The 18,495-nt window shown below is 47.7% G+C and overlaps 8 protein-coding genes across 8 annotated transcripts; 2 read left to right on the top strand and 6 right to left on the bottom strand.

Annotated features, from left to right (window-relative positions):
* Positions 1-940: 940 nt before the first annotated feature.
* Positions 941-1,873, bottom strand: FIESC28_08178 (uncharacterized protein; the record flags this gene model as incomplete). The annotated part of the gene is made up of 1 exon (XM_031162317.1): positions 941-1,873. The coding sequence occupies one exon, from the start codon at positions 1,871-1,873 to the stop codon at positions 941-943; it is 933 nt and encodes a 310-aa protein (XP_031013636.1).
* A 427-nt stretch (positions 1,874-2,300) lies between these two features.
* FIESC28_08177 (uncharacterized protein) lies at positions 2,301-3,870 on the bottom strand (the record flags this gene model as incomplete). The annotated part of the gene is made up of 3 exons (XM_031162316.1): positions 2,301-3,560; positions 3,615-3,794; positions 3,850-3,870. 3 exons carry the CDS (start codon positions 3,868-3,870, stop codon positions 2,301-2,303), a joined length of 1,461 nt encoding a protein of 486 aa, XP_031013635.1.
* Positions 3,871-4,592: 722 nt separating this feature from the next.
* Positions 4,593-6,163, bottom strand: FIESC28_08176 (uncharacterized protein; the record flags this gene model as incomplete). Its single annotated transcript, XM_031162315.1, has 4 exons — positions 4,593-5,162; positions 5,234-5,554; positions 5,617-5,919; positions 5,972-6,163. The coding sequence occupies 4 exons, from the start codon at positions 6,161-6,163 to the stop codon at positions 4,593-4,595; spliced, it is 1,386 nt and encodes a 461-aa protein (XP_031013634.1).
* Positions 6,164-6,988: 825 nt separating this feature from the next.
* On the bottom strand, positions 6,989-8,144 carry FIESC28_08175 (uncharacterized protein; the record flags this gene model as incomplete). The annotated part of the gene is made up of 3 exons (XM_031162314.1): positions 6,989-7,293; positions 7,349-7,798; positions 7,856-8,144. The coding sequence occupies 3 exons, from the start codon at positions 8,142-8,144 to the stop codon at positions 6,989-6,991; spliced, it is 1,044 nt and encodes a 347-aa protein (XP_031013633.1).
* Positions 8,145-8,513: 369 nt separating this feature from the next.
* FIESC28_08174 (uncharacterized protein) lies at positions 8,514-10,168 on the top strand (the record flags this gene model as incomplete). Its single annotated transcript, XM_031162313.1, has 5 exons — positions 8,514-8,549; positions 8,610-8,825; positions 8,899-9,410; positions 9,472-9,627; positions 9,679-10,168. The coding sequence occupies 5 exons, from the start codon at positions 8,514-8,516 to the stop codon at positions 10,166-10,168; spliced, it is 1,410 nt and encodes a 469-aa protein (XP_031013632.1).
* A 490-nt stretch (positions 10,169-10,658) lies between these two features.
* Positions 10,659-11,613, bottom strand: FIESC28_08173 (uncharacterized protein; the record flags this gene model as incomplete). The annotated part of the gene is made up of 3 exons (XM_031162312.1): positions 10,659-11,072; positions 11,137-11,273; positions 11,337-11,613. The coding sequence occupies 3 exons, from the start codon at positions 11,611-11,613 to the stop codon at positions 10,659-10,661; spliced, it is 828 nt and encodes a 275-aa protein (XP_031013631.1).
* A 1,360-nt stretch (positions 11,614-12,973) lies between these two features.
* Positions 12,974-17,061, top strand: FIESC28_08172 (uncharacterized protein; the record flags this gene model as incomplete). The annotated part of the gene is made up of 10 exons (XM_031162311.1): positions 12,974-13,262; positions 13,323-13,515; positions 13,618-13,758; positions 13,816-14,288; positions 14,344-14,373; positions 15,262-15,497; positions 15,556-15,679; positions 15,742-16,118; positions 16,181-16,318; positions 16,405-17,061. 10 exons carry the CDS (start codon positions 12,974-12,976, stop codon positions 17,059-17,061), a joined length of 2,658 nt encoding a protein of 885 aa, XP_031013630.1.
* Positions 17,062-17,292: 231 nt separating this feature from the next.
* Positions 17,293-18,232, bottom strand: FIESC28_08171 (uncharacterized protein; the record flags this gene model as incomplete). Its single annotated transcript, XM_031162310.1, has 3 exons — positions 17,293-17,380; positions 17,430-17,962; positions 18,011-18,232. The coding sequence occupies 3 exons, from the start codon at positions 18,230-18,232 to the stop codon at positions 17,293-17,295; spliced, it is 843 nt and encodes a 280-aa protein (XP_031013629.1).
* Positions 18,233-18,495: the final 263 nt, after the last annotated feature.

The following is an 18,495-nucleotide window of genomic DNA, read 5'->3' as shown; positions in this document are numbered from 1 at the left end:
GTTAATGTGATTTGATGGTAAACTGGAAAAGGTAATTGTAATAATGGTTCAGGCTTTTGATTGGCTGAGTGGATGCTTGTGCTTGGTGTAAATTGATTGAGCTGTAAAGATACTGAATTCTGATAATTAAAAACTCACCAAGACCGTCGAAACTCATTTATTTATACAAGAGATTTTTACATTGGGACTTAGGCAGCGTGTTCTTGCGCAAGACGTTACTCACCATATCGAAGGGTTATGATCTTACTCGAAGCATCGAGAAGATCCACGAAACTCTTTGTGCTTAGTGCGACACTATTTGTCAGTGCCCTGTTTGTCCTTCTACAGCCACACTCAGCCACTTTGGCATCGATGGGTGCTTGGAAATCCACTTTACAGATCCCCGCAGGCTGCAGCCAACGAATGATCCAGATTCGATTTAGTCCGAACCAATCAAGCTAAGGCGTGCCGCTGATAAATGCATTTCCTACCCGATACCAAAAGAGCAATTATAATAATTTTAGGTTACAGCAACAGATTTTATATCTTGGTATCTATCAAGTCCTCCAGACTCGACAGGTAGTATCACTTAAATTGCGATTCCTGTTGTCTCTTTCTTTTTTCATAATCGAGATTTATGTCGCGGTGATGTTCATGTTCAATTGAGTTTGCCATGTGTTTGGTTTTTCAGATCTCTTTTAGTTTCGAGGCTTGGGGACAGGGCGGAATAACGTGGCTCCGATCTAGTAGCCGTAGATCAACCGTTATCATCTTATCTCTGTTATCAAGCCACCTTATCGTTTAATTCTAGTAGGATTTTTCGTAAAATTGCCGATCAATTGCAATTAAGCTAAATGAAACTAGACCAAGATTATTACTAATAACATGTTCTTTCTAAACTAAGATGACGTATTAAGTGATTCCTCTAACATCTGTCGAGACCAAACTATAAACGAAACGCCTAGTTCTCCTGTCCAAATGGAGGGTATTGTGGGGCAGTAACACCATCGCATGAATAGCGTACAACGTACGGACTCGAGGCAACGTCATCGCCGACTAGAACCTGCCCACTTGGAGATGTAACGGTAAAGGTAAAGCCGCCACCGTACTGCGCTTGACCATAGACAAAGCGAAGGGGAATATATACACCACCCGGAAGGTCAACCTCGTAGCTAGCACTTCCTGCAATGTGATCGGGCTGATCGTAGAGGGCCTTGGCATCGGCATTACCTGAAGTCCATCCAGCATACGCCTTCGCGCCAATCCAGAAATATAGTGCATCGTTCGCGTATGGGATGTCGAACTTGTATGTACCAGCCTCGCAAGCATACAAGTATGTATGGTGGTTCAGTGCGAAGTAGTTAAGGGACAGGTCTATGGAGGAGCCGTAGATAGGGCCATCTTGAGCACCGTTCCCGGGCTGATAGAGGCCACCAATCTGGCGAGTGGTCCCGAAGTACAGCGGGTTTCTTGACTTGAAGGACTGAGGAACGAAAGAGGAGTAGGTAGCGTCGGTGTTTTGGGCAGGATTGCTGTAGTATGCCCAGTCGAAGCCGAGGTTGTCGCAGCTTACAGGAGTAGGGCACGCAGCTGCACCCGTCGTAGATGCTTCCTCGGTGCTGGTGGGGGCCTCTGAAGTCGTGTCGGCAGCAATGGTCGTTGTCAAACTAACTGTAGGCTCCTCGGTTGTCTGGGAGCTCAGCTCAGTTGTGGAAGGGTGGGGAACTTCGGTGGTATCGGACGCCATGATGGTGGTACTTGAGTCAACCGTGGTAGGTCCCTCTGTTGTAGCAGAGGCAGCTTGGGTGGTTTGCGAAGTGATTGGCTTACAAGGTCCAGCGTGAGTGCTGGCGCTTAGAAACGCCAGCACGCTGAGAAGGGCCTTGGACTTCATTACAGCGCTAATGTGAGAGAAAAATATTGACAAGGGACTGGAGACTCCTCAAAGATTGATTTATTTGTAGGATGAAGTTGAGCACAGAGTAGGTGACGGCGCCATAAAGTGGGAGGGCGTTGAAGATATTTTATTGTAGAACTGGGCTTCTGGAAGGTTTGTTCTAGACCTGATAAAGCGGTGGCAGCATGGTCTAAGCGTGGTGTAATTTTGATACTCGGGTTGTGGTTGGTGGGCCCCTGCATGAGAATCAATAGTTCTGAAAGTTAGCGGGACCTTTACACGCTATTGGCATTAGACCATGAACGTGCCAGGGGAATATGCAATGTGAGAATAATGATCAACGTCAGCCTGAATCAATGTATTGCTACTACAGGAACCGTTTCCTATAAGGAAACATGCCTGTAAACTAAATCAATTGTTCTTGCTATGTGTAGGCAGTGCTCCTTTGTACAATAACTTGACTCCAAAACCACATAGGGATTACAAGTAGGTAGCCCAGCCAGAGAAGAGCAGACATAATCGCAAACTGTTCAAACACGCCCATGCCCTGCATCCAGGGAACTGAAGCATAGGAAACACCGAACGCCAGACAGTTCTTCATAACATTCACTAAAACTCCGATATCCCCAGCCCTGGACGGCATGCTATTGACGGAATAAGTAAGCAGAATATTCGCAGAGCCCGTCAAGCCAAAAGCGAGAAGTGACCATCCCACGCACACCTGGATCCAAGAATCGGGACGCCTTAGAGCATGCCCAAGGATTAGACATCCGGCAGGGCTGCTGAGGGCTCCCAATAACACCATGGGCAGTCGACTTCTTGGATCTGGCCCTGAAATGCTCATGCGTGCCGATCGGAGAAATAGAAGGTCTGCAAAATAACCACCGAATGGGAGACCAACAAGGAGACCAAGTAGAGACGCAACATTTAGAAGACCTATGGAACGCGCTTTCCAAAGCAGGGGAGGCGAGGCGTAGATGAGAGAAATGAGAACCGAGGTGATAACTGTCCAGCCAATTGTGAGACCGAAGACATAGACCGTGACAAGAACCTGTGGTGCTGCAAGGAGCTGAAGTGGCTGCACAAGTAAAGAAGGCATTCTAGTCCACTGCAAAGGAATGCAGTCTAGACTGAAAGACCTGGACATCCATTCTTCTCTTAATGTCGTTGGTGGCATCTCCGAGGCTGGGAGAGGGGAACCGGCATCTTCGACAGATACTGTAGTAGGTTTTTGTTCAATTGCGCCTCCGCCGCTGATGTCCTCGGGGGGATTGTCTTTAACCTCATCAATCGTATGAGCTGTCTCTGGCAACATTATGATGGAGCAAAAGAGGTTCAGACCCATGGAAATGGATATGATTCTCAAGTACCACCGCCAACTACCCAGGTCTGTTCCTATCGCTCCAGACACAATGGGTCCGATGGCAGAGCCAGAAGCAAGAAATCCCACGTAAACAACCATAGCTCGGCCAAGCTGATGGGATGGAAAGGTCTCGGCGACGATGATCGGTCCAAGAGCCTCCACTAGACCACCCGCCAATCCACCCAATATACGTGAGGCTCGGAGGGAGTCGTAGGTGGATGCTTCGCTGGACCAGATATTGAAAGCGGTGAACAAAGCAAGGGATACAAGAACGGTGAGTCGCTTTCCGAAGAAAGATGATAGCGGCAGGGCCAGGAGGTTCTATGAACGTCAGCTGTTTCCTTAAACAGGAGCAAGAGAAAGACAGCTTCTTACCGACAGTCCAAGAGTGAGCAGAGCGTATGTCACCAAGTTGGAGGCTTGGGACTGCGAACAATGCAACTCTTGGATAATCAACCCGAAAAGTGGAGAGAGACCGGCACACCACGCGTTTCCAAGAAGATTGTAGAAGCTGACATTGAGAAGCACCAAAATACGCCACCAAAGTGGCCAGTCCTAGAAAACAATGGTTAGTTAGTACTTGCGACAAAGAACCTTGGTTACTATCGACCGTATGTACGAGAGGAGACATGACTGCGGCGAAGGTCGTTAATTCGAATGAACTGTGGATAGATTCTGAGTGGGTTACAGGCTGGTAATGTGAGAATGAGAATAGTGGGATCGCCATGTGACAATGAAAGTAACTGGACTTTTTGTACTCCTACTTTCACGCGTTGGGCCAGTAACAGTGTCTTAATAAGACGTCTGTTATAATTACGCAAGCTCATCTCGGGTCGGTGGCAGTCTTCCCGATTTTGCCCCGGGGACACAACTACCGGACAGATCGAAACTTTAAAATAGGTTTACCCCAGATTCTCCCCGCAATCTTGGTGTGAGATTATCCGATGGTCTGGTCCAGAGGCTTGTCGCCAACAAAGCCTTTTCTTTCCCGCTTAGCTTAAGTAACTGAAAAGAAGTAATAATCCACATCTGATGTCTCTACCTACATGGGGTACATTACTCCCGTGCTTTCTGAGCTAGAGACTTCTACTAAAATAGGGTGTGCGATAAAAATTGTCTTGCTTATGTGAATGTTAAATCTAACTATCTTACTCCTGGGTACTGTCTGCTGTAACCGTAAGAGGATATATTACATACGGTCTACATTATTTGGTGCAATAAGAGCTATTGTAAACATTTGAATTGATATGGGGAAGGCTACCGGCTCAATGCACAGCATTTGAAAATAAACCGAGTCTAACTGAACGATGTGTAAACTGACGCAAAGTGACGATGGAAAAGGTGGCGATGATCCTAGCGGTTTAGGATAACGGTCTGCGTCTCACAAAATTCCTCAAGGCCCCATTCCGCCCCAAACCTTCCGAACCCACTTGAACCTGTGCCCCCATGTGGCAATGTCGGCTCATCATGAACAGTAAGTGAGTTGATGTGAACAGCGCCGACTTGGAGTTTGCGGGCTAGGTTCAATGCTCTGTAGTGGTCTCTGGTCCAAATAGAAGCCGACAGCCCGTAACCACTGTCGTTCACAATCCTGACTGCATCTGCCTCATCGGAAATAGATACGATACCTATACAAGGCCCAAAGGACTCTGTCCTGAAGTACGCCATTGAATCATTGACGCTGTCAAATACAGTAATAGGAATGAGCGGTGAATTGGTCTCTGCATCAAGGTCAGATGAGAACTGTACGGATGACCCTTTAGCTGTAGCGTCAGAGATGAGAGCCCGAATTCTTGATGGGGTCTTTGAGCCGATGAGTCGAAATTTCATCCCAGATCTGTTGGCAAGATTCTTGGTGATCTTGATTCTAAAATCATCCATAACACTCTCGTCAACAAGTACCAAATCCGTTGACATACAGATCTGACCTCCCTTCAGTTTGGTATCTTGTCAACACGAGAAGCGAAATGACGATAGAACAAGGGCTTGCTTACGTTGAGAGTTGCACCGGTGAGCACAGCTTCTGAAGCTTGGGCTAAGTCGCTGTTTCTTAGAACGATCGAACAGTTTTTGCCACCCAACTCGAGAAGGACCGGCTTGAGAGCCTGACCAGCTTGTTGAGCAATACTCCGCCCCACTTCAGTTGAGCCTGTGAAGTTGACTTTCCGAACTGCATTATGTCGGATAAGTTGTCTAACAATATCAGGTGCGTCTTGCGGTCGGTGGAGGATTAAGTTGACAACTCCCGGAGGAAAGCCAGCTTGTCCAAAAATCTCGGCTATGAAGTGATGGGTGCGAGGGCTTAGCTCGGAGCCCTTTAATCGCATGTTATCAGTTATGAGGCCGGAGATGGCTTGGGTACTGAAGAACTCCTTACCTTGAGAATAACCGTATTACCCATAGCTACAGGAGCAATGACTGCTCGGAACCCTAGAAATAGAGGGGCGTTCCATGGAGCAATGCCTAAGACAACACCAAGAGGGCGAGTGAAAACGAGACCGTATGATCCTTCCGAGTCGGTGTAAGGAATCGTACCATTCAAAGTCTTTGACGTCAGTAGGTACGCACACTCTTCGATATGTCTGATACTGTCATTGATGTTGATTGTGGCCCAATCATCCGAGCAGTGAATATCTGACTTGATTATGGCTTTGGCTTCATCTTGGCGCTTGGTCAGGTTCTGGAAGCAATGTTTCAGCTGGAATCTCCTTGAATCTCTTTGAACTATTTACCTCTGCTAGTCGGAGAAATAGAGCACGCCGATGGATTGGGGACGTGGCTGACCAATCCACAAAGCTTCTGCTACAGCTAGCCGCAGCCTCTTCACAGTCGAAGATCTCTGCGCCTTGAAAGGTCCCTCCCTCGAAAACGTGATGCTTCAGCGTATCAGAAGTCCTCCAAATGGGCTTTCCATCAATAAGCATTGGGACATGTGCGCGTATGTACCCATTATTTGAGTGAGTGTTGGCAGCTAAGTTCTGCATTTTTGCTTTTCGATATTCAACGACCTTGGATGCTGCCACAGGCTTTTGAAGTGGTAGTCAAATAGCCAGAGGCGTTACGTTTCTTAAAAGATATTATTCTAAACAAAGTGGACCTTGACTACAAACTCAGGCTTCTGTGCGGTCGGGATACATCTAGGATAGTTCGGATTTAGGGGAAAGGTCGGAAAGGTGTCGGAACGTCCTGTATCCGGATCGACCTCCGGCCCATGCTTCTTTCCTGGAAGTACCCAGCACAGGGAGCGTCTCATGTATTCATCGAACAATATGTTGCCTTTCGGCGATACAGCTTCTTGATCCACTAAAGTCTGACTTTCAATAGGTTGCAAAGCACCCCGTATCTTTGGAACCCGGTTGATACCATTTACGAGGCCTTGGCCTTCTCGAAACGTGAAAATAGTCGATTGGGCTTTTCGCTACTACGGTAACCCCCAGGTGAAAGATTTATTTGAGTAGTTTATGTCCTCAAGTTCAAAGTGGTTTGATAGTTGGGTACGGAGCGGACGGACACAGGAAAGCATAGACAAATTTAGCCGGATGGTTCAAGAATGAAATGACCGGTAAGCCGATCCATCCAGCTCGAGTAGGATAGAGACAAGCCCAGTATCAGTATCTTGGAGGAGTTATGGAAGCCCACAGAACTAAAAGTATCTCATTACATAAGGCTCCATTTAGAGAACGTCCATTGTAATGAAAGTGGTAGCTCAATTCAAGCTTGGTCTTACATTGCTGCATGTTGCAATTTGTTTACTCTGATACATAAGTCTCGACGTCAACTCCCTCCACTCTGTAAAAACCCAAAGCCTTGAGCATAGGCTTATCATCAAATCTATACAGATAGACCCGCCCCTCTGCTCCAGCTTGGTGTTGGTACCTGTGCCAGGCTGGGACGCAAAACGTATCACCCTGCTTCCACTTGAGCACAGAGTTGCCAACCTTGGTCGAACCCGACCCTTCGATGACGTGATAGACTGCAGAGCTAGTCTCCCGGATCTCAGGAGAGGTGGCGCAAGGCGATAGTCTCTCTGCAGAGGCTCCGATAGTTTTACCAACTGATGAAGTTTTGTCAGTAAGTAAAGTTTTGATCTGAGTGCCAAAGAAACTCACTCTCGGCTCCATCTCGCTTCAAGTAGGGTCTGGAGACCCAACCCTCGGTGGTCGCATCCAGTTGTAACTGCATCTTGTCCCACGGATAGACAATGTCGGACTCTGCAAAATCCTCGGCTGGGTATCGTGCGGAAGAATAGTGCTCCACAAAGTGTACAGGGAAGTGGATGAAACTGGGAAGGTCAAGTCCGTCAAGCCAGATGACGGGTTGGTCATCCCCACCTTCCTCATTGGCCGCTTTCTTACCATGATCATGCCAGTTCCAGGTGGGAGTGACGATGACGTCGCGAGGCCTCATTGGCACTCTTTTACCATGGACTGCCGTAAAGCCTCCGGTGCCTTCAATGATAAATCTGCAGGCAAATGCGGTATGCCGATGGGCAGGTGCTGTTTCCTTGGGCTGTACTAGCTGAAGACCAGCATACAGGGTGTCCGTGGTATAAGGCGCCTCTGTAACTTGGATGTTAATAATCTGGATCAAAAACGGACAATTCAATAGCACGGTACCTCTTGCAGGATTGCCCAGCATCAGGACACGGCGCTCAGCTTGTTTCTCCGTGATTAGTTCCCCTGCTTTGACAAGGCAAGGTCTCATTTCGTCATATTTCCAAACATGAGGGGTCGTCTGTGGGTTTGGGGCAGGTGGGTTCAATCGCTGCATCTGGGCCCAGAGAGGAGACGTATTTGTAGCCCGGAGGGCTGCAACCAACTCATCGGGACTCTGTATTAACCTGGCGGCGGCGTCGGCAGCGTTATGCTGTGGGCTTTCACTCGCACTGGGGCCGGCAGAAGTCATCTTGGAAACAATGACGAGTATTGTTTGAGATCTTTTGAGTCTGATAATTGGTGTTGAACGATAGCTTCTTGTCTTGGGTGTGTCAATATTCTACTTCAGGCTAGGGTTCTTATCTCTGCAAACGACGAAGTCGTCAAGGCTATTGTTATTTAATATGAACCTCTGTCTTTTGGCATCGGGTTCGAATCGGATAGCGCCGAGCCGACAGAGTGGGGCAAGACAGTTTCGGGGCACTGTCGGTACACATTCCCGAAGACTTCTGGTAGTTGATTGATAAAGATGAGATGATACTAAGTGATCAATTCCATATCCGTAAGGTGAACTTAAATTAGTAATATCACCTGAGCTCAGAATCGAAACATCTACGAAATGGTAGCTGCAGATGGAATCAGCAAGACTCAGCCGGTACGACCCTTATGGAAGGGCATCCATCCTCAAGAGATTAGTTGCTGATCTAGTCTTTAGGAGGTTGGCTATCCCTCGCGGTCCACAACGCTCCTCGAGAGGATTCATCTATCACGTCAGCATGTCAGCGAAGAACAAAACTCTATCCATCAGCCTCAAGTTAAACTCCGTATCTTGGTGGTCGGGGCAGGCCTCGGAGGTTTGGCCACAGCGGTCGCACTCGCTCGTCAAGGCAACGAGGTGACTGTTTTAGAACAAGCAGCTTCTCTTGGTGAAGTATGTTTCATGCTTGATATCGACAATCCATCCTGTGGCAATCGACTAACGTGAAATCCTGCTTTTGATGTAGGTTGGTGCTGGCATCCAGATTCCCCCAAACTCAGCCAGGCTGCTTCTAAAGTGGGGCATAGGTCCTTACCTTGAACAGTACGCCATCAAACCAGAGAGTATGACCTTCCGAAGATGGGAGAATGGCCAACCAATCGGCTACACAAAGCTAGACTCTGGCTTTGCAGAGACATATGGGGCACCGTACTTTGTCATCCATCGTGCTGACTTTCACCGTGCTCTACATAGCCTGGCTGCTAAGCATGGGGTAGAGGTTATTACAGGTAGTAGGGTCACTGACTACGATGAGGCAATCCCATCAGCATTGACATCCGACGGGCGACAGTACACTGCAGACCTCATCGTCGCTGCAGATGGTGTCAAGTCGCGAGCGCGGCCAGTTGTGCTTGGCGGTCAGGATCCACGACCACAAAGGACTGGCTTCGCTGCCTATCGTGCTGTTGTATATACCGAGGACATGAAGGACGACAATGATACAGCTTGGCTTCTGGAGAGGCCGGGTATCAATATCTGGTATGCCATGAACATCATGTCTGCCCCAAATACGGTACTCCATTGACTGGTCGTAACTTAGGATTGGCAAAGATCGTCACGTCATGACATATTGCATCGCTGGTGGTGATTCATTCAACATGGTTCTCTCCCACGTTGACCATTCATTACCTAACACATGGAATGCAACGAACGCACTCGAGGAAATGCGACAGTCGTTCCGCGACTGGGACCCAAGGTCAGCTATCTCTACTCCGGCCTGACTTCGACTGGCTAACTATGGTTACAGATTAGTAACTTTGATCAACAAGATCAAGCAGACTGTGAAGTGGCCTTTGGTAACAGGTGCTCGACTGCCGACGTGGATATCTAAGAGCCAAAAGCTCTTGATCCTTGGCGATGCAGCTCACGCTATGGTACCATATATGTCACAGGGAGCTGCAATGGCCGTAGAAGATGGTGCAGCTCTGGCAACCTCACTCTCAAAGATCAAGTGCAAGGAGGAGGTTCCAGATGCATTGCATGTGTTCCAGGATGAGAGAATGAGTCGAAGCTATGGGATGCAAGCTGCCAGTCTGGTCAACGGAAGGATCTGGCATTTTCCAGATGGTCCATTACAACAGGCTAGGGATCTGGGAATGAGGGCTGAGGTCGAGGGGAAATCGTTTGTCGAGAGTACAAATCAGTGGAGTGACCCGGTGACACAACTTTGGGCTTATGGGTATGACGCAGAGAGAGCTATGGAAGAGTATTGGAAAGGTGGAAAGACTCACCTGTAATTAAAAATCCGGGAAGTTGTTCCAAACGGAGATATATATTATTTACAGTTCCATCCTACCAACCTTAGATATCCAACAGCAGCAATGATGAACAGTAAACATAATCTCATCTCCTTGAACTCACAACTGTCACTGCAAGTCGATATAATTTAACCAACTACTGACTAACTGTATGAATGTTGCATTCGGTCTAAATGGGCTTACGCGACAAAGGTTCTGTCTTGCATCCTTTGGACTTTATATGAAATGGTGAGATATCTCGACACACAGTCTATTTTCCACACCTAAGCAACGAAAACACTTAAGTAACTACTAACCATCATATTCCGGGAACTAAATTTATATTTAATGCTCGTAGTCCCTGTCAGTCTACTCGAATTCTACCCCATTCTTCAGGGTTCCAATCTCAGTAATCTTCACTTCCATATTTGTCCCCGGCAGAAGGTACTTAGGAGGCTTCAAGTCAGCCCCAACACCTAAATTTACCTGGTTAGCATCGCCTATCATTCATGGAAGCAGTGCGGGCACACTTGCCGCCGGGAGTTCCTGTCATGATGATGCTGCCCTTCTGGAGGGTTGTGCCAGAGGATAGATGCGCAATGAGAGTGGAAATGGAAAAGACCAAATCATCGAGTCCTGTGTCCTGTCGCAGTTCTTTGTTTATCGTCGTCTGGAGGTGAAGCTTCTCCGGAGAGGGGATCAAGCTGCTTGAGACGAGAACAGGACCCAACGGAGCGAAGGTATCAAATCCCTTTGAGAACCCCCATTGCGGAACGCCACCAGTGAGGTTAGGGTCTCTCTGCCATTTGCGAGACGAGATATCGTTTCCTGCAGTGTAAGCAGCAACATACTCAAGAGCTTCACTCTCTTTCACATTTTTAGCATTTTGTCCGATAACCACCACCTGAACGTAATAGTTAGCATTTCCAAAGTAATGTAGTGACTTGACTAAGCAAGGCTTGACTCACCAGCTCTCCCTCGTAGTCTGCTTGGTCATCCTGAGCAAGCTTTGGTATAACTACGCTGGTGCCATGGTCGGATATTGTTGTAGATGGCTTGAAGAAGATGGATGGGAATGGCGGAACCTTGCGCCCAGCTTCACGGGCTGAGTGCAGGCATCGTCAATATCCATTCGTTCCTTGGAATGGCTGGACGGAAGTAAACCTACTATGAGTCGCATAGTTCAGCCCAACACATCGGATAATGGGGACGTCGGTAGATGCCAAAGGCCCGAGAAGAGTCTTGACAGTTACTACCTCATCAGTGACGCGTGTGGTACCGGTTGAATCGTAGATGTCGTCTCCTTCAATCACTCGAGCTTTGAGACCTGTCTTTTCTGTTGTGTCGCCGAGATCAAAATTGGGGGAGGGGAGAATGGGCTCGCCCCTCAGGACGCGCCCATCGGCCGCAACAAAGCGAATCAACCGTTGCCAAGCCACTTTCATTATGATTGCGTGTCGTGTTTGTATGTATCGTTTACGAGACTCACAACAAGTCAAGCTCATATCATACTGTAGTGTAGGGCTTGACTAGGAACTTACATATTACAGGCTACAAGCGTCCTTTCCGATGGTTCCCCGGAGACAGCCCACTATAACAGCCCCAGCGAAGTCAAAAGAATACGCCATGTATCTGATTGGTTGATTCGACGATCTGCAACACGCTAGGCTGGTTTCTGGGAAAACCCTGGTCTCGGCAACTGAGGCGGGCGGGGAACATGCAACATGCCAGCCAGCCAGGGGAGAAGAGCTACAAGAACCGGCTCTCCCAATGTTTCCCCGAACTGTTGTCTTTGTTGTATTCAGGTTCATAGTCAGGCTCAACGTAGCAGTCAGTGATTCATGGCATCAGATCGTGAGTCTCCACCCAGATCTGGGACAGACAGTACCAATCAACAGCGACAAGCGGAGCCCCCACCCAAGAGACGCCGAATCGCGTTAGCCTGTTCAGCATGCAGAATTCGAAAATCAAGGGTACGTCGTCGTTCTGGCAACACTGCCCAGCCACAACAGCTGTTGACAGAGATCTCATAGTGCAACGGAGGCCGACCACGATGCGACACCTGCGATAAACTCGGATTTGAATGCACATATGAGCAATAGGAGACATCTGCCAACCTCCTAATTCCCAAAGAGTAATAGCCCCTTGATATTCCTTATCTTCCCTACTAGCCTGCATACCCTAAACCAAATTTCCCAGATAGCTGATCTACCTACTGATTCCTCATGCTAGTGTGTTTGCCGCTTTGGAGCACAAAGTCCAGTTGCTCGAGACCACTTTGAAAGGTCACGGTGACAGACTCTATGACCTAGAAAATGTTCGCCCAGAGCAAAGAAGATTACAGGATCAACAAGATCAACTCACAATTGTGGACAATCGTTCGTCCGACAATTTTGTGGAAAATGATGATGTGGTTATCAATATCGATGGGATCAAAGACAGCTCTAATGACCACAGAATGACTGACGGAATGGCGGTATCATTTGTCGATGAACAGGATTGTGGCTTTTTTGGTAGGTGTACCCAGAAACGAGCGAGCATTACCAGCTAAATCGGCCGGCTGATCTTTACATTCCTTGCTGTGTAGGCCCGTCCTCGAACATTGCTTTCATGCGACATATTTTCAGAGCAGTCGATAAGAGAAAGCAGTTGATCAACCAACATTCACCCCTGACTACAACATCCGAAAAAAGTACTTATGAGGGCGGTCTTGTAAGTAGCTCAAACAGGTTGGCCACGGCTTCACTGGGAGGATCGGACGACGCCGGTAAAGTTGATGCCAATCGGTTACCCGCAGACCACGAGATGCAGAGGCTTATTCGAGCATACTTCTCCAACACGGGGATTCTATTTCCATACATCCATGAGCAAGCCTTCTTCGACACATATCATCAATTCCGACAAAGTGGCTTTCGAAGCAACGTAAGCCGGACTTGGCTGGGCTTGCTCAACATGATTCTAGCCATGGCCACCTGTACTTCTTGCTGGGAGGAATCTGGAAGCGACTCCCATTTTGAGCAATCCGACATCTTCTATCGTCGAGCTCAAGAGCTATGCCAGACCCAAATGCTCCGAGGCACTACCCTTGAGATAGGTAAGTTCTTGGGCTATATCTTTCACGAATTTGAAGCGCTGTAGAGTTAATCGATCGCAGTTCAATACCTCCTTTTGACAACCCAGTACCTGCAAGGTACCCATAGATCCGTCCAAACCTGGACCATACATGGACTCTCTGTCAAAGCCGCCATGTCTATTGGACTTCATTCTAAGGACATTGCCACAAAGTTCACCGCTCTTCAGCAAGAGATCCGGAAGCGTACATGGTTTGGGTGCATCCTCCTTGATAGGTTAGTAGTCTTAAGCAAGTCCATGTTAATCAAATCCTGACATGCCACCTGGGACTACCTACATTGTTTAGCTATTGATCTGCAACTGAAAAATATCCACAGGAGCCTTAGCATGACCTTTGGGCGCCCATGTACGATTCCAGAAGAATATATCGGACTGGATTTACCCGACCATCTACCTCTGTATACTTCCGTCTCTGACGAAGTTCAACGTCTTAGCACCGAGTTCTATAACGCTTCCATGTAAGATATATGCTACCCAAGGTGTGTCAGTGCTTACTTTGGCAGATCAGCGTACAGGGTTATAGGGAAAATAATAACTGCTCTGTATGGCAACAACCTTGGATGCGATGCCCAAGTTTCGGATACTAGTACCATGACAGCTATCATTGAGTTTGAACAGGAGCTTTCAGACTGGCAAGGCAGCCTGCCAGTACAACTACGTCCCTGCAGTGCCGACGAGTTGTTACAACTTACAGATATGGAGGCACAGGATACCACGGTTGAGCGTTTTCGAGTCATCTTGACACTACGTTATCTGAATGCGCAACTCCTCCTCCACCGCCCCACGTTCATTCGGTCCCTGAGCGCCTTGAATCGGCAATCGAAGGTACCTTATCGCAACTCAGCCTCTGTCAACAACATGCAAGCCAACTTTGACAAAACATTCGTCCAGGTGGCACAAACTATGCTGGATATTATCCATGTCGTGATGATGAGACAAGACCATGGTCGCCACCTTATTGGCGCTTGGTGGTTCACTCTTTACTATTGTTAGTCTTGTTAGCCCGTCTATAACGATTAAGTGCTATTATTGACAAATCGCAGCGTTTAGTGCGTCTCTCGCAATCTTCGGGGGTATGTTAATCGCCCACGATTCTACGGATGAAACGAGAGTCGAGAGTCGACATGGCCAGGCTGGCCGGTATTTGAATCAAGGATGCGAGGCCATATCACAACTCAGCAACGACAACCCGATTGTTTTACGTTGCGTGCGGTTCTTGCAACAACTTCTCAGGATAGTCAATAACTGGGGTAAGTCTCGTTGTTCCGCCTCCCAATGTTCCTTCAGCTCAATCTTCATATTTCAGAATCGAAGTCGTCTCAATACTTCGGCTTCCCGACCCAAGTTGTTGAGTCGCAGTCTGTCGGAGACGGCGATTGTTTTGACCTGGAGACAGACTTAATTTCTACTATGCCCTCATGGGAGACGTCTGACTTTGGACTTGGAGACGAACTTGAACTGGGACAGTTTTTCGCCACTGATCTCCAGAAATGGTTTGAACGGGTTCAATAGTACTTCGTCTCACAAGCACAGAGAATGCTCATATGGTTTATATGCAAATCAGAAGACTTAGTCTGGATAATAGAATAAAGACAATGCTTATAACGTCCTTTCCTGGCAATACCGGCAGTTTCATAACAGAATGCATATAGCCTGTCCAAATCAATAAATATAGTACTGAATAATGTGAAGCCATCATGTACATCGCTTTCTAAAAATAAAACGTCTCCACCCTCGAGAAAGGAGTGAGGGTCATGTGTGCTTTGTCAGCGGAGCTATCGGGCTTAACTTCAACCCGGATCTCGGTAATTGCTGGGGACGGGGCAAAGTCGGGAGTACCTCTGACCTGTCAAGAGCACGATTAAGTTTGAAATACTTATACGAGTCTAATCCATTCAGCAATAAATTGCCCGAATGATTAGCTAGTAAGTCCTTCTTTGCTATCTACTACTAACACCCAGACTTCCCTCACTCGAACGTCGAGTCCAACATGGCCGGTCACTACCGCGGTGTCTCTTCCAAGCCAAACAGGGCGTTCCCCAGCGAGCCTCAATTCTCGGGGTTCATGAAGCCTTGTCGTTTCGAAGGAGAGATCAATTTCCTTGAAGTTGAGGGTGAAATTCCGCAAGAAATTGATGGGACGTTCTACAGGGTTATGCCTGATCCTCAATTCCCCCCTTTAGCGGATCAAGACCCTGTAAGTCTAAGGTTCTAAAAAGTATGATTCATGAACAGAGAAGCTCACGTATCTCTAGTGGTTCAATGGGGACGGCAATATCAGTGCTTTTCGATTCAGTAAGGGGAATGTTCACTTCAAGCAACGATATGTTCGTACTGAAAAGTTCCTTCGGGAAAGGGAGGCTCAACAAGGACTTGCCGGTATGCCTCCAATTGAAAGGTACAAATAGTCTACGTGGTACTGATTTGTAATTGATGGACAGGAAAGTATCGGAACAAATATACCGATGCAGTTGAATTCAAGGTCCGGACTACAGCAAACACCAACATCTTCTATTTTAACAAGGTTCTCCTAGCTATGAAAGAGGATGCTCCACCATTTGCAATGGACCCTATCACGCTCGAGACATTTGGAGTCCATGATTTCGACGGTCAATTGCCCAGTCTTACTTTCACAGCTCATCCAAAACTCGACCCTCAAACCGGAGAGTTGGTCTGTTTCGGGTATGAAGCTATGGGGGATGGCACGCCTGATGTCTGCTACTATTCCATTGACCCTGATGGTACTTTCAACCAGACTGTCTGGTTGGTTTCACCTGTTGTCGGAATGATTCATGACTTTGCCGTCACGGAGAATTGGGTAAGATATCACCTGTATATATCTGCCTTCCTGCTGGCTCTATTGACTAACAAATACAACAGGTACTGTTTCCAATCATTCCTCAAATTTGCGATATCGATCGACTCAAGCAAGGTGGAGAACATTGGCAATGGGATTCGAGTGTTCCGTTTTATTTAGGTCTCCTCCCACGACGAGGTGCAAAAGCATCAGATGTAAAGGTACGTAGACATTTCTGAATCTTCTACCATCGTGAATGAAACTTCTCCACAGTTACCTACCGAACGATGCCTAATCTCTTTCACAGTGGTTCAAGGCACCGAATGCCTTCCCTGGTCACACGACGAATGCCTATGAACTGCCAGATGGCAGAATTGTCTTTGATCTTCCTCTGACTGATAAGAACGTTTTCTTTTGGTGGCCTGATAATGACGGAAACGCCCCAGATCCTCATGACATCCATGCTAAATATGTGCGATACACCATAGACCCAAAGACTTCAGACTTAGATCTTCCAGCCCACGAAGTCATTTCTGAGTGCGACATGGAATTCCCAAGGATCGATGAGCGAGTCTCAATGCGACCTCATCGGCATAGCTTCTTTGACATGATGGACCCCACACTCGGAACGGACTTTGCTGCTATTGCTCCAGTATTGGGCGGTGGCCATCCCTTGTACAACGCTCTGGGCCATCTCAACCACGAAACTGGAAAGCTGGAAGTATACTTTTCGGGGAAGACCCATATGGTTCAGGAACCAGTATTTGTGCCGCGGTCGGAGGATTCTCCTGAGGGCGACGGCTATACTATCGTATTAGTCAACAACTATGCTACTATGTCAAGCGAGCTACATATAGTTGATACATCTGACTTTTCTGCTCCAAGAGCAGTAGTTAAACTGAATGTCAGGTTGAGGGCTGGACTTCATGGAAATTGGGTGGATGGTAAGGAACTTTATGGTTGATACAATAGGCAAATGAATATGGCAAATTAGCTACGCGCCCACCTAAGCTATCTCTAATATATACAGGGGAGCTCTTGGAGTTTGTCGCAAGACTCACGAAGTATACATCCTCTCTCGTTGTTCCCTTGCTCTAACACTGATGATCCCTACAACGTCTTCAGCCACAGAGGTCGCTTTGTTCCTTCTTATATAGCCAATTGTCTCTCCTATCTATGGCTTCATGGGCTAGATTCAAGCTTCTGTGTTTGCTCGCACTTTCTTCCAAAGCATGTGCATACGATCGGTCTGACCAGGTGTGAATCTCATACGCTCGCAGTGTCTGCTCTTGATTAGTCTCAATTACAAATCAGCAGACTGATGATACTCACGGGCTAACGTAGTTCATGATATTGTCAATCGGGTCCAGACCAGGCTTATCGGGACAAGTGTTGCGATCCTTCTCAGGGCAGCCTTCAAATCCAAATGGATCCGCCTCGTAAGGCGTATCGTCAACGTAATCTCCAGGATACTCGCAGCCGTTTTCGAATGTATGGTCCAAGCCAAGCCAGTGTCCGACCTCGTGTACAGTCGTAAGGGTAAAGTTTGGAGGCACTTCACCGGGCTCCCCGGGTCTCATTATGCAGCCGTCGTTGATCACATCTTGCTTTGTCGGATTGGGGATGGGGAGCTCACACTTGCCAAGAGGTGGCATGCTTCGGACGAAGAAAAGGTTCAGGTCCTTGTAGCTTCCCTGGCGGAGTGCGGCCCTAAGATCATCCTCAGTTGAGGGCTCGACAGGAGTGCCGACAGGGGAAGTCCAAGACTCATTGATAATCCTGTTGGTTTTGACCACTTTGAAAGAGAAGTCCAATGGATTGTAATACTTGTTCAGTATGTCAACCTGACCTTGGATGCTCTCGTCCTGTAACGACAGTTAGCTCATGCATCTTGGTGGCTGAGACAGGCATACACTGAGGTAATTGTCCTCTTCCTTCTCGCTGGCTGCGATGACGTGGATGTATGTCTTGATCTCGACATTCTTTCTCAGCTCTCTGACTTCCAGGGGTTCATTCCGAAGCTTCATGGATAGATCTTTCAGAGCTTGGCCAGAACCCGAAGTACCACATTCGGCGATAGCAGCTGTAGCGGTATTGGCCAAAAGGCCGAGAGCGAGAGTTGACTGGATGAACATATCGATATTATTGCAAGATACTTGGTACAGCGCTTGATGAACGAACCAATTTCCCTTTGTCGCTGCATGCCTCTTTATGTGATTCCGTTGCTAGAATCCTTCGCGTACTGCGCCTCTATGGGAGTCGCTTGGCTGATGGGCTATGTGGTGTGGGAGACTGTAAAACCCCTCAGTAAGACGATGCCAAGATCGGTTCTAGCTCATGACACCGAAGTAGAACGGCTCTGGGGTCACTCAAGTGCCAAGACAGAGGAATCGTTTCC

This window comes from Fusarium coffeatum (genome assembly GCF_003316985.1).
Source record: "Fusarium coffeatum strain FIESC_28 chromosome Unknown BRIP53273_contig_188, whole genome shotgun sequence".
In the NCBI taxonomy this organism is placed as follows: Eukaryota; Fungi; Ascomycota; class Sordariomycetes; order Hypocreales; family Nectriaceae; genus Fusarium; species Fusarium coffeatum.
Note: the sequence above shows the minus strand (reverse complement) of the source record. Positions and strands in the feature narration are given on the sequence as shown.